The following is a 15,323-nucleotide window of genomic DNA, read 5'->3' on the forward strand; positions in this document are numbered from 1 at the left end:
GCACTTTGTGATTCCATATCTGTGAAAAAATGCTATGTTAAAAAAATGTATTGACCTAAAAAGTTCACTACCCTGCATCCAGGATGGTGCCAGACTATTCTGTGAAACGTAAACATAAAAACACAGTTTAGAAAGAGTTAAAGATGTGTTTCACTCAGTTAAACACACAGGAGGTTGAAGCACAGTCAGGCCTGTGACGTTCTAATATTAAAATGAGAGTTGTGACTCTGACAACAGCGAGCTGCTCTTTCCACATTGAAATTCCTCAGTGATGTCCACTCTGCACCATCAGCCTCTCTGGCTAAGCCTCAGGAATACCAACCAGCTGACAGCACCACACACTCTCCCTCTCTCTCTCCTTTTTTCTCCTTCCTCTATGCTCTCTCTCTCTCTGTTGACAGCATCACCATTTTAATTCTGGGTATGCAACTTCTGTTTTTTTTTGTTTTTTTCCTTCTTTCTTGAAGTGAGGACCCAGCACAGAGCAAAGGATGAGGGTTATGAAAATTAATGAAGAAGAAAGTAAGGAGAAGAGGTCTGGGGAGAATCCGCCCTTAAACTCCTCTCTCTCTCTCCCTCTCTCCAGTGGACAGCTTGTCTGTGTTTACAGGATTTGTCTCCCTTTGATTCTGATTAATTAGCTGCCGATGGACAACCCAGGACCTGAAAGCTGCAGCGTTAAAGACAGACAGAACAAGATGGAGGAGACTCCTTCTCCTGCTGCGACACATTCTGGGTTTGACATCACAGTAAAAAACCTATAGCTGGGTCATAGGCCCATAGAATGGAAGCATGTTACAAAGCATTTTGAGATGGAAGCATGTTCCTGATAGCCTTTTACTGTATAGATCGTGATTTAAAGACATGTTCTTAGGCTGGCTTTACACGACAACGATCTGAACACAAACCGCAAAAGTGGTGTTGCGTTCCAACTTTTTATTTCTGGTTTAGACGAGCGTCTTTGGGTGGAAATCTGCATGCACACGGTCACGCAAACGTGTGTGAAATTTGAGTATGCTTCCTAGGTGGCTAGGTGGCACTGTGAAGCACTGTCATACAACAACACCAGGAGCGCGCGCATGCGCTGAAACGTCCTTCTACTTCTCTCTAGTAGCGCTGAGTAGCCCACAGTCGGAAACCAAAACATTAACTCGCCGTAATTGCTGAAATGACTCCTGGATAGGTATCAGAGCAGCTAAGGCAACGTGAATGTCCGACTGGTATTGTCTGTACTGCACATGGATCTGACGTCAACGCATACAGGAGGATAAGCCAGCGTGAGCAGCTCAGAGAACACTTTTACGTTTTCAACCCTTTAGACGGGAATGCGACAGCGGAGCGTTTTTAAGATTTCCACTCTGGAGGGTGGGTTAATATTTTTTGCGTTTTTAAGCCCCAAAAACGCCGATGCCGTCTCAACGAAAGGCACATCTGATAAAATATTGTGTCTGTTTCACCCGGGAGCGTTGCAGTGTAAAGCCAGCCTCAAACTGTAGTACTTGTACCACCCTTGGTACGAAAGCTTCCTCTGTTGGAAAATCAGAAATACTGCTCTGCTGTATAGAGTGGAGCTGAGGACCAGAGTGCGTGGAAAATAAAACATAAAATAATAATAATTAGAGTCACCTTTATCTCTAACTCCATCTTAATCTAATCTCACTATATCAGTGTGTGAAGTATATGTGAGGAAGAGGAGGATGATGAAAGCAAATTATCTTATTGGGAATAAATCTGCCTCCTGTGAAAAGTCTGTTGCTGACTTTGCTCGGCCTATTTACACAAAATATGATCAACCACTAATTTATGGGACAATTATATTTCAGGTAATGGTCAGGGTCCACTAAACTACGTTCCTTTCTGTGGCAAGTGTAACTTTTTTTGTTTACCTTGACAGTTTTGACTGCACTTCCTCCAATCTTCACCTCCAGGGGGTGGGTTGTCTTGAATAAACCTGGAGTACACCCCGGGCCAGAATAGACGACTCAGGGTCCAATTTGTCAGGTCTTTCGCTCTGAAAATTAAACTACCCTGAGCCAGGAATAACTTTGGTGTAAATTGTGTATTTACTGGCCACTTTATTCAGTACACAGGACAGGCATGGCACTGATTTGAGTTGGTCCAACGTGTACATTCAGAGAGAGAGTCTTCTGGTAAGGATAGTTTTGAGTTACTGTTGCCTTTCTATCATCTTGTCTAATGCTGCTTTTCCACTATACAGTTCCAGTCTGCACTGCACAGCACAACTCTCATCGGTTTTAAACTCAGACTCCCCGCCGCAGTCCCTTTGATGACTTTGACCCGGAGTCAGACCCGGGGTCAGAAGACACTGTCGCTCGTGAAACACCTCCACAACGGACGTTATTCTTCTTCTGCAGTTCAATGTACGCAACCGGATGTGCCTGGACTAGTGCCCGGAGCAGGAGGATCTGCTGTTCAGGAGAACCGGTGTTTACGTAACCGGACCGTTTTTTTTCAGAGATCTCGCTGAGCCCGAGATTACAATAAAACACAGCTTTCTCAGCAATGGCTGAACTGTTTGTTTAGAAACTTCAGGGCTTCATAAACAAGGTAATGACGCAGATACACACTAAAAAACAGCGTTAATTGGAACTTCCGGTCTAGGTCCGCTTTAAGTCTTTTTTTAGTTTGATTCCTGTGTCGGACGTGGCACTCATGATTCTTCCAGTGGCCGATAGTCTGTTGACATCACATTTTAGTATCAGCTCAGCTCACTTGGAACCTCACCAGAGCAGAAAAAGCACCAGGTACGATCTGTAATGGAAAATCAAAAAAACTGGGTCAAGTCGAGTTGCGCTCTCACTGTGCAGTGGAAAAGCGCCGTTAGCCTGGTCATTCTCCTCTAACCTCGAGCATCCATCCAACTACTGCTGACCTGCGGATCTTCTCACTTTTTTTGGACCATTCTCTGTAAATCCTTTGTGATGGTTATGTATGAAAATCCCATTAGATCAGCAGTTTCTAAAATACTCAGACAGACATTTCTGGCACAAACAACCACATTCAAAATCGACTTTCTCCCCCACACTGATGCTCAATTTGAACTTCAACAGGTTATCTTGACCATGTCTACGTGAATATTTGCACTGAGTTGCTGCCATGTGGCTGACTGATTACAGTCAGCCACTGCTCGTGTCGTTCTTGTGGCTGAAGAGCGAAATCAAAGCCGTAGGTTCCAAAATGTGCTCATGGTTTTGGAATGTGGTGATTATTTCTGCAACAACAACAACATCATTTGTTTCATATTTTACCTGTTTATAAAATGTCAGTAAACAAGGTGAAGTCTTTAATTTTATTGTCATGTATCACAAAATAACAAACACCTTTAGCTGAAAATGGAATTTCTGTTTTAAAAGTGTCAATAATCAAAATGATTGCATGTTCATTTTTATATTAATTAGAAAAAAACAGTCAAATGTGACTAACGGGAGAAGTTATTTTTTATTATTTAAATCCATTGGCTATTTGACTAAGACTAACTGTGTTTCCCTCCACACTGAAAGCAAAAGTGGCCACGTGTGAACGAGTTGTTCATCCTTTCACTGATGAAAAAAAGAAAAAGGAAGAAGCCTCGAGACAGTATATGAATGATTGAAAGAGAGTGGCGTAATTAATATTTTACCTTAGTCATAACACTGTGACGACTATCCAACATGGTATAACATGACACGTGACCATTCAACACGGACTAAAATATTTTCAAAATAAAAGTCTGCTGCAAAAGAAAGAAAACAAAACTACTAAATAGACAAATGTACTATACATTATGCCAGTGAAACACAACATTTTTTAAAGTCAAATTGGATCAGTTGCCAAAATATTTTCTTTGTTTAAAAGGCGCAGTGTGTACAATTTAACAACATTTATTGGTGAAGTTGCAGTTGTGTCTCTCTCATCTCACCCTTCCATGTGTACACTCATAGAAATAAAAGTGCCAAGTAGAACCATATAAGGAGAACCCTTACTGGCTCCAGGTAGGGTTATAAAGGTTTCACCTAGAAGGAGGGTTCCACCGAGAACCCTTTATTCAGGAAAGGGGGGTTTTAAAGGGTTCTCTGGATCAAAATGGTTCTTACTGGAACCATAAGTGTTACCAAGAACCCTTGAAACCCCCTTTCTTCAGGTAAGGGTTTTTCAGTAACAAATGTTTCCAGGTAGAACCTCAGCCCCAGAAGAACCATTTTGGAACCAGTGAAATTGTTTCATTCATTAAATGTCTTTAAACTGAAAATTATTTCACCAACATTTTACACACTGGACTTTTTAGAGTCACTTCAATACTAAAATGCAACACAGCCAAACAGGAACAACTTTAATGACTTTGAAAAGACAGAAAAGTTAAAGGACCACTCTGTAGCATATACTGAGCGTTGATTGGCTGAGTTTCCAATTAACGCTGTTTTTTAGTGTGTATCTGCGTCATTACCTTGTTTATGAAGCCCTGAAGGTTCTAAACAAACAGTTCAGCCATTGCTGAGAACGCTGTGTTTTATTGTAATCTCGGGCTCAGCGAGATCTCTGAAATCAAAAATGTCCGGTTACGTAAACAGCGGTTCTCCTGAACACCAGATTGTCCTGCTCCGGGCACTAGTCAAGGCACATCCGGTTGCGTACATTGAACCGCAGAAGAAGAATAACGTCCGTTGTGGAGGTGTTTCACGAGCGACAGTGTCTTCTGACTCTGGGTCTGACTCCGGGTCAAAGTCATAAAGGGACTGTGGCGGGGAGTCGTGAAGAAGCAATTTTTAAACATTGTTAAAACAATGTTTTGATAATGAGTAGCAGTGCATCCACCGTTCCAGAAGGGGGAGCTGCGCTTCTGAGAGCAGGTGTGCTGATATGTCACTTCCGGGTTGAGAGATTTGAGTCTCAAGTCTCGCGGCTGGAACACCATCAGAAAAGAGGATTTCAATCGGCTCGTTTACAGCAACTAGGAGGTTTTTGACCATAAAAACAAGTTAATGTATGTAAGTAGACCTCCATAACTAACATGTGCAACAGGACCACTCTATGTGACCTCTAATATTCTACCCTCAAACTTTTTTATACAAAACTATAATCACTGTCATACCGTCATATGATGCCATGAACACTGGGACGCTTGTTGGCAGCCCATGGCCAAGAGGGAAGGGATTGGGCTTGTAACTTGAGGGTTGCCAGTTCAAATCCAGGAGTGTGTCAATAGGGCTGGGGTACTGGCCACTCTCCAATCCCCCCATTGCTCATGGCTTGAGTGTTCAGTACTGGTTTGTATATAAAAACATGATCAAAATCTCTAGCACTGATTGATGTGCATGTGTGTCAAAATAACACAACTGCAATTCACAATATCATTGTCATAATTAGTACCAAAATCAAACTGGAAAACACAATGAAATCACTTAGACTGTCAAAAAATGAATATGCTACGTACAGAAGTACAGTTGTATTTGTTCAGGTGATGTGGTGCCGGACCCAAGAGCAGGCAGGCACAGAGAGAACGCAGTTTTAACAGTTTATCGATGAACGGGTTAACAGATGAGACGGACTAATGCAGGAGCCAGAGGTGAAGGAGGTGAACGTGCCGGCACACACAAGGGAGGAAGTTCTGCGCATAGGAGAGCACAGGAGTTTACAACACTGAAGTCACACAAATAACTAAGCTCTAGAGAACTAGATGTGTTCAAGAGAGCCGTGACGTTAGCACGCAGAGGTCTGTGGAGAACCAGGAAATAAGGAGGTGCTTGATGAAGGGAGTGGGAGCAGGTGTGCTCCTGCCACAGGTGAACTGATGAGTGCAGGGGAGAAAGGAGGAGACATAGGTGGAGAAGAAGGCGGAGCATGACCATATTAGTGTTTAATTAGTTTAGACTGAAAGTGGACACTAATGAACACTAATTAATATTAATGGCAAACAAACATATTCCCTTCTCTCTCTTTTTTTTATGTTTTTTTTTTTTTTACAGGGACAGATCATCTTTGACAGATTCTGATTCAGCCTCCTGTGCTCACACCTTCACAAGGTGTTACTCTGTAAATGTAGAGGAGAGTAATCATTCTGCCTAAATGGTGACACGCGGTGTATGTGTGAGTGTCGAGCACCGCTCGAGGGCTCTTACGTCTGTATTTGTGAGCTGAGTGCTTATATTACTTCAGATTGTTCATGCAGAAAAACCATGAACCGCACTACTTTGATATCCTTTCTGTCATATTCAGTGCTCGAAATGAGTCCTTATGTGCCAATACAAAGTCCTTCTCTGCGAATCTTCCAAATTCTCCGGAGACCTCAAACCTTACTTTTACTCTTTCAGTTGCCATGGATACCTCCGGCACGGCAGCTGATTGGAGGCAACAATAAACTGGGCTCTTCCAAGCCTTTGACAAATTTGTCTCCAAATTGACGATCTGAGAGACTCCCTGTATATCTTCTCTCACATGCTGACACACACATCGACTGACATGTGCACACACACACACACACACACATACACACACACAAACACACACACACACACACACACACACACACACACACACACACACACATACATGTAGGTAAACTCGGACTGACGCGCACACACACACTGGCATTGGGCGTTGACAGCGGAACGAAGATCAATGTAATCTCCTTCAGCACAATACAAAGCCACTGTCATCATCTATCTATCTATCCCAGTGGAACAGTCGAAATGTGTGAAATCAATTCTGCATTCAATTAAGGAGCAGCCAGCCACAGCAGTCTGACTCTAGAGGTGACTCCAAGTACTCTTCATGCAGCCCTCGCCGGAGGCCTAATCTCTGGATAACAGCCTGGTTCCCACTGAAGGCAGCACACTGGGACACGGCGTAGAAAGTAGACGTGTCGTGACTGTTTCTGGTGAAGAGTTGAACTTTTAACCCATTAAATGCACAATGAAAGTCCCAGTAAAGTGATGACTTATGGCTCGACTCTACTCCTTTTATTGTATATGCTTTTTTTAGTACCTGCTCTGGTGAGGTTCCGAGTGACCTGAGTCAGCACGAAAACGTGATGTCGTCAGACCACTGATTGGTCAGAGAGTGTCGTCACTGGAAGAGTCATGAGCGTGATGTCACAGGAATCACAGCGAACAATGGTGAACTGTAGATAAGTTAAAGGCGCCATGTGTAAGAATGTGGCCAAAAACGCTTACTACATTCAAATTCAAAATACAGAGGTCTTTTAGGTTTCGTTATTTGACGTAACTGGCAACCCGTGGTTGCTCTGCAGCTGAGACTCTACTGACTGCAATGATTGGTAGACAGTGGTAGGTGGCGCCACAAAACATAAACATGATTTGCAGTCTGCAAAATATTTTTTTTGATGCAAATATTTTGTCTGTACTGTTGTACAGTCAAGCCGAGTCATGCTAGAGCTGTATGGTGGAAAAGCGCCATTCGTCACCCCAACAGGAAAATCTGTTACTAACCAGCACCTTACCAAACTTCCATCCAAAACACAACACAAATCAAAAACACAAACGCAAATCAAAAAACACAAACGCAAATCAAAAACATGAAAACATTAACTCACAGCGCAAACACAAATCACACAACACAAGCACAAAGGCAGAAAACACTAAAATATTAACTCACAACGCAAATACAAAAGCAGAAAACACAAAAACATTAACTCACAACACAAACACAAAAGCAGAAAACACAAAAACATTAACTCACAACGCGAACACAAAAGCAGAATACACAAAAACATTAACTCACTTTAGCTCACTTGGTAGAGCTGCCGTTCCATGTAGAAGACTACACTACAGATAGCCCGTTTTTGTGTTTGCGTTGTGAGTTAATATTTTTGTGTTTTCTGCTTTTGTGTTTGCGTTGTGTGATTTGTGTTTGCGTTGTGAGTTTATGTTTTTCGTGTTTTCTGCATTTGTGTTTGCGTTGTGAGTTAAAGGGACACTGTGTAGTATTTATGGGTTTATATAACCCAAAATCCACTTTTTTATACATATTATGTGCTCCTGCATTGTCTAGTCTGTGGCGCAATCTAGGCTGTATAATATTTTTTGTTTCATTTTCGTAGTGTTTCAATGTGTCATGTTAAATAACATGGTCACGGGCCGCGGTTGCATTGCCACTGTTAGCAGCGAGACGCCATGTTTGTACCGGAGCCTGTAAGGACAAACACGAGAGAACAAAACAAGCGTGTCTTTACTTGTAGTGGAAGTCCCGCCTCCACTCTCTCCGCTTCGTCTGCTACGGCCACGGTAGCTCGCCCTCTCCCTCGCCTCACGAACCTCATCTGCTGACACGGAGAAAGACATAGAGGACGACATTTGACCAGCTGCGGACACCGTAGCACTCAGGGAAGGGAGGGGGTGAGCAGAGGAGCAGTTCTTTGTTCTAAATTTCAGCCTCTCCTCTAGATTGCACTATAAACTACTTACTTCACCTTTAATGTTTTTGTGTTTTCTGCGTTTGTGTTGTGTGATTTGTGTTTCCGTTTTGAGTTAATGTTTTTGTGTTTTTGATTTGCGTTTGTGTTTTTGATTTGTGTTGTGTTTTGTGATTTGCGTTTGTGTTTTACACCTCAGGGCCACCGTACATGACCAACATATAGAGACAAACAACCATTCACTCTCACACTCACACTCACACATACACATACAGTCAATTTAGAGTGTCCAGTTAACTTCTCAGTCGAAACAAAGGCCTTTCTGCATGGAGTTTGCATGTTCTCTCTGTGTGTGCATGGGATTTCTCCAAGTTCTCTGGTTTCCTCCCACAGTCCAAAATCATGCAACATTGGGATTAGGTGATTAGGGATTGGTCACTCTAGATCAGGGGTCACCAACGTGGTGCCCGCGGGCACCTGGTAGCCCGCAGGCAGCCAATACGGTGCCCGCGGGCTCACTTCACTTCACCTCACTTGCATGTATCCGTATGATCGCTCAGTAAAATATCTTTGATATTGTTTATAAAAACTGGTAATCGTTAGGAGTAAGCACTGGAATGAATGTGTATGCAGTTGAATGCATAATATTAATCATTTAAATGGTAAACAAACAAAAAAATATTATATGGTAGCCCTCCATATTATTTTTTATCCTTAAGGTAGCTCTCTGTCTCAAAAAGGTTGGTGACCCCTGCTCTAGATTATCCATAGGTGTAAGAGCGTGAGACTGAATGGTTGTTTGTCTCAATCTGTGTCCCTGCGATGGACTGGTGATCTGTCCAGGGTGTACCAAACTTGAACGATTAAAAAAAAAGTTGTTTTTAGTGTTGCAGTGTTTCTGTGTGGAGTTTGAATGTTCTCTGTGCGTGGGTTTGCTCCAGGTTCTCCGGTTTCCTCCCACATGTCCAAAAACACTCTAAATCGTCTCAGGACACTGTAGGAGCCGAACACACACACACGCAGACATTTACACTTGAGCGGGGACCAAAGTCTGCGTACCAAAGTCGGTTATTTGTGCAGAATATTAACATAAATGATCCTGATCAACAAACAACTACGTAGAGACGTGATGTTCACCTGCTCTGGTCTCAGGAATGTGAGTCTGTGTCCAACAGAGCTCTGTCCTCTCCTCCTCATGCTCTGCCACACACACACACACAGATGTATATGCTATGCATCACTGAATGCATCTGGGATTACATAAATTGATGAAAGGATGTGAGTGCAGCCTACATCCACAGAACATCTGTGGTTAGTTTTTCAAGAAGTTTGGAACAACCTAGGGTAGCTGCTGAGGCCCTTCAAAAAGTGTCCTTCACATAACTGATTTTAAAGGGCACCTGATGTTCCTGTCTGTTTGCCCACTACTGTATTTTGTAAATAATAAAAAATAATCTACTTGAGTTTATATTTCTCATAATTCATTGTTTATTTGTGTCATTAGATTTCCTTCCTCCTGCTTCTTTTTGATTGTGGACGCAGGGAAAAAAAGAGAGGATGTTTGATTTGACTGTGTTTTTATTTTGGATGAAAGCAGCACTCTATAATAATGTATCTACAGATAAATTCAGAAGTCAAATCCAGCTAAGGTCAAGCCTTTCCGTTCTTTTAATGATTGTGAGAGGGTCGTTCATGCTTTCATTTCTACTCGACTGGATTACTGTAATGCCCCGGGCTGCCCTGTCTCTGCTGCACGTCTGCTGACTGGAACACACACCCGAGAGCACATCACCCCTGCGTTGGCATCTCTGCACTGGCTCCCAATCTATTTTATTTAAGAATTCACTTTAAACTTCTGCTGTTTACTTAGAAAGCCTTGAATGGTCCTAACTTACCTCAGTGATCTTTTACATCCTTGTTCAGCGTCACGATCACTGAGGTCTGCAGAAAGGATTCTTCTTGTGTTACTAAGGTGGAGATTAAACTTGTGAAACAGCTAAACTTCTTCTCCTTGGCGTTGTTCCCTGACTATGTATAAGAGCTGTCAGTTTTAGTGTTTTATATATATTTATATCGTTTATTGGCTGTTTTTTGTGTTTTATTGTTTCATATCCTGTCTTTTTTACGCATATATTTATGCGAAGTGTACAGCACTTTGGTTGGTTCAAATGTGCTAAAGAAATACATTTGGATTGGATTTAGATTGGAATCGTTGCCAAGGCTGCACTACATGATGTTATCTCATGCTCACGAGAGTTGAGTGTTTGTTTCTATAAAAGGTGCAGGGGTCAAACTTCTGAGAAAACTTCTTCTACTAATTAGTAGAGGTTAGCAATAAGAGCTTAAAATTCTATCACAATATTCAGTCATTATGTCACAAAATGATTCTGTAAATGGGAAAATAAAGCATAGGGCGATAGGCAGGTACACCCTGGACAGATTGCACATAGAGACAAACACATCAAATTTTAGATTAGTTATTATTATTATTTTGATCCATGCACATCTTATTCTACAGACAGAAGTGTCTTTGTTTCTCACAGATCTGCGCAAATATCACACGGTAATCATTTCAAATATGAATGAAAATGGCAATAATGATGTAAAAATGACCATTCCCCCTGATATTAGTTCAGCCCTAAGGCCTGCTGCATGGAACTGACTGGAGGGCCAATAGTTTGAGACCTTTGTCTAGAGTTTTTATCAATCTATTGGAAGTGAACATTTTCAATATTGTTGAGTTATATCCACTGACTCTTTGCCACATTTGTGTCCTGGAGGGACAGCATGATAACAGGACACCAACTAACATGAATTGTGCACTTGGCGTTAGGACAATCTAAATATACAAGTTTGCAAAAAGGTGTAACATACGTCCAGTTTTCAGTCTTCTGGTTTCTTCTTCAGACACACACACACACACACACACACACACACACACGCTTCGTGCACTTAGATATTCTTTCCCACTTCACATGCTGGCTGAAAGGATTCACCGCACAGACGGTGATAAAGTTTTACTCCCTAAACATCTCCTCATCCTGTGTGAGGGAGGGATCAGCTGTTACTGCAGCAAGCGTCATGGTTGACTGCCGTTTTGGAAGAAGGGACTATTTTGGCAGGATAATGCGGTCACACCACTGTGTGAGTGAATGGGGGGGGGGGGTTGTGGTTCTTGAGAGACGAGGTTCAGAGATAAGAGCAATGGAGAACATTCCATTAAAGATGGTGATGGTATCAAGCAGAGGCTCAGGGAAAGACTGCTCTGCACTGAAAAAAAAACACACACACAAAAAAAAAAACAACAATCCACCGCAGCACCCATCGAGTGCAAGGTGCATCTGTTACCATGGTACCCAGGCCCAGGCAGCTCCTTTCATGTCTATCAAGACTGGGAAGGGAGAGACGAGCAATATGTTGGTCTCGCCTGCAGTTGGAGCTGAAACAGACACGTGTGCCTGTGTGTATCCACATCACGGTGGTGTGTGTGTGGGGGGGGTTAAGATGCTGACAGAGGCTCGTCACATAGCATGAATCATTTAGTCACCACAGCAGAGTTGGAAATGTCACGTCTCATCACGGTTTCCTCATGCATCGTTGCATCTGCGCCATTTATGGGGCTTTGATTAAAGAGAGGAGCTGAGATTTTTCAGGTGCAAACAGACGTTTATTGCATCGGGAAGCAGTGGTTTACATTTTCCTCACAGAGTATGCTTTTTTTTTTGTTTCTTTTTGCAATACTGAAGCTCTTGATGAGTTTGTGGTCTGTCGTCACAGTCAGTTCTCCTTCCGCTCGCCTCTAAATGAATCAAAACAAAGTATAGGATTCAAATTCTTTGTGGAGATTATCTGCTCATCTTTCTGTCTCCGTCCATATCTGATCTTTTTTTTTTGTCCAGGGGAATGGGATGCTACTTCTCACAGTGGAAAATGCTGACTTGACCTTCCTTGGCAGAGAGGACATAGGCAATTCAATAACAACAGGGTGAAACTGTACAAGGAACATTATCCAAAAGTCAGCCAAGCTGTTTGCTGTCATCTTTATCTTTCCGATACAAAACTATATCTCTGTGTTCTTGCTACAGGTTTTTAAAAAACAAAAAACAAAGCACAAAGCGAGAGCAAGTACGTCTGTGTCCGTACTGCGAAACCACAATCAACACTAAACAGTAAATAGTACTTTGTCAAATCTTTATTACAAGATATTAGTCCACTGTACAAATCAGTGCGAGTCGTACAGTACAACGCAGAATTAAGACTGTTGCTCGAGGTTTGTCATTCAAAGCTGTATACGAGGTGCTTCAAGAATACACAAGTTTCAGAACGTCTGCCGTGCATGCATGATTTCATATTTGCCATGCATGAGTTGGTATTTCAGTGTTTTTTTTTTTAAGAAAGAGCCCTAAAAATGGCAAACCAACGAAACAAACGTGAACTGTCCGAGTAAAATGTGTAAAGCACAAAAAAAACAAAACAAAGTAATCCGGTACAGTATATCCCTCATGAGGTTTGGCACACACGATAATGCACAATGCAATATAAATAGTTTATCAATAGGGTGTTGTACAGTCAAGTTACAGTATCAACCATTCCAGGTGAAAGCCTGGGAAGCTTACAAACAGGTGGGAGGTACACGGTATATAAATGACTCGTTAGCTGCAAAATATGGTAACAAAAAACACTCAGGCAACACCGAGAATTGTTAAGTGAAAAAAATATCAACTCTCATTCGCTCAAAGTTCTCTCCGCATACAAAAAAATACTCCCTCTGGGCCTCGTGGTCCCTGCAAAAAGACATATTCCAAAGGATCAATAAATAAAGTCTTCAACACAGAGAACAAGCCGGTTCACTCACTCCCACTTTGTGCAAGAAAAATATGGGCTACCCTTTCCATATTTACAAACGCGGCGCTTTTTTTTATTCTTCTCTCTCCGTTAAAATGACGTGAACAAAGAATGGTACCATTATAAGTTAAATTGATACGATATATATATACTTATATATACGTAGGAGAAGTGTGTGCTTTAGTTTTTATACTAGATTCATTTCTGTATCCTGTCCCTGATTTCTGCATTTCGACAGCGTCGCCTCCTTCCTCCACGTCAACCCCCCCTCCCCTCCTCTTCCCCTGGTTTGTCTTCTCCACTTTTGGATTTATGGCGAAACCCTGTGCTCAAGGGCATTGGATATTTTGTGTATATGTGTGTGTGTGTGTTGGAGGACGAGGGGGGGGGGGGGTAGGTCCACCTGGGGGGGTCCCCTTTTGCTGCCGTCTCCCAGCCCTGCCAGTCAGTCTGTATCACCCAGATGGCCATGACTGACAGGTAGAGGAGGGTGTGGAAGTGCTGCTTGCTGCCACATGAGAGAAAGTGCTTATATACAGTGTCTTTGGATTAAAACTAGTAAATATCGCCATAAAAAAATTTCAAGAGTGTCTTTTTTGTAAGTGTGTGTGTGTGTGTGTGTGTGTGTGTGTGTGTGTGTGTGTGTGTGTGTGTGTGTGTGTGTGTGTGTGTGTGTGTGTGTGTGTGTGTGTGTCGGGGCGGTAGGGAGGAGGGAGGGAGGAGGAGGGAGGGGAGGAAGACGATGAGCCGAGTGATCTAAGCCTCTGGCGGGGTCTTCTCTGTTCCATTTTTCTGTGCTTCATCCTCGCCATTCTCATCCTCGATCACAACTGTGGATGACAGGGGAGGAGAGAGAGGGAGTTAATGAGAGTGGGAGAGGGGGAGAGAGGGCTCATCTTGGTGTGGCGTCTTGGAAATTCACAATCAACTGACAGTGGGAACATGAGTGCCGCTGCTTCATGAGCTAAAGTGGCATTTATTGATGTCAAAAAAAGGGGCAAAAGCATGCAAAAATAATCAGTAATTACAAGAAAAAAGAGCCTATTTATATGTATATGAATATGTATATGAAAGGACACAAATAATGCAAGCGAGGGTGTGTGTGTGTGTGTGTGTGTGTGTGTGTGATGTGCATGTCTGCATATCTGCACCTCCAGATGCAACACCTTCATCTTCACCATGTCTACCCCATGATGTACCTGTGCACTACTACTGTACTATGTGTGTGTGTGTGCGTGTGTCATTCGTTTCACCAGGAATGCAGGACAAACAACAGCTGGAAAGAAAAGAATAAAAACAAAACCATGAATTCAACCTGCTGCAAAAAAACAAACAAACAAAAAACACCAGGATGTTTAATTACCCTGCATTTAAATCTTAATTATGGAGCAAGCATTCATCCATCCATCCATTCATTCATTCACTATGGGGAGGAGACACTGAGGACATCAACTGTGTCTGTGTGAGATTCACGAGATTTCAGCGCGCGCACTGCGTATATCCAACTTATGTTGCAATGCGAACAGAATATTTAAAAAATAAAAAATAAATAAATAAAAAAAAGCCCCACATGAAACAATGAGCCGCGGCTTCTGTGAAGTTAACGTGACAAGGAGACATGTGACAACACAGACAGCCTTTAATTATGGCTCTAATGTGTGCGCATACAACACACGCGCACACACACGCGCGCACACACACAGGGGGAAAAACGCCTTAAATGAACACTTACCTCGTTTGCTTCTGCCTATTTGTCCGAGCTTGGGTGGACGTTTGTTCTGTGGGCCGTTGAAGAAGTTGTTGGTGTCTTGGAGACGACAGGTGAAGGAAAGGTGTCCCTCGTCGCCCTCGTTTCCATAATGACTCATTTTCTCCTCGTTGAAAGGCAGCACTTCCGACATCTCCGAAATGCGTCTTTTTTTTTTATCGCCTCCCCAAAAAAGGCGCACGAGCCGAAATGATGTGACCACGAAACAAAAGAGAAGAAGCGCGTTCGTCGAGCTCAGACTCGCTCCTCTTCTCCTTCTTCAGCAACAAAACAAATGGAGCTGAGAGGGAAAACAATGATGACACGTTGTGTAGCCCTTTTATTAATGTTTACCCTCGAAGA

General features: G+C 42.5%; 1 protein-coding gene across 1 annotated transcript; it reads right to left on the bottom strand.

The window, feature by feature from the left end:
- Positions 1-13,969: 13,969 nt before the first annotated feature.
- LOC310929587 (calcium/calmodulin-dependent protein kinase II inhibitor 2-like) lies at positions 13,970-15,114 on the bottom strand (the record flags this gene model as incomplete). The annotated part of the gene is made up of 2 exons (XM_083892391.1): positions 13,970-14,043; positions 14,946-15,114. 2 exons carry the CDS (start codon positions 15,112-15,114, stop codon positions 13,970-13,972), a joined length of 243 nt encoding a protein of 80 aa, XP_083748517.1.
- Between the last annotated feature and the right edge of the window lie 209 nt (positions 15,115-15,323).

The sequence above is a fragment of the Microchirus variegatus genome, assembly GCF_963457635.1.
Source record: "Microchirus variegatus genome assembly, chromosome: 7".
NCBI classification, from domain to species: domain Eukaryota; kingdom Metazoa; phylum Chordata; class Actinopteri; order Pleuronectiformes; family Soleidae; genus Microchirus; species Microchirus variegatus.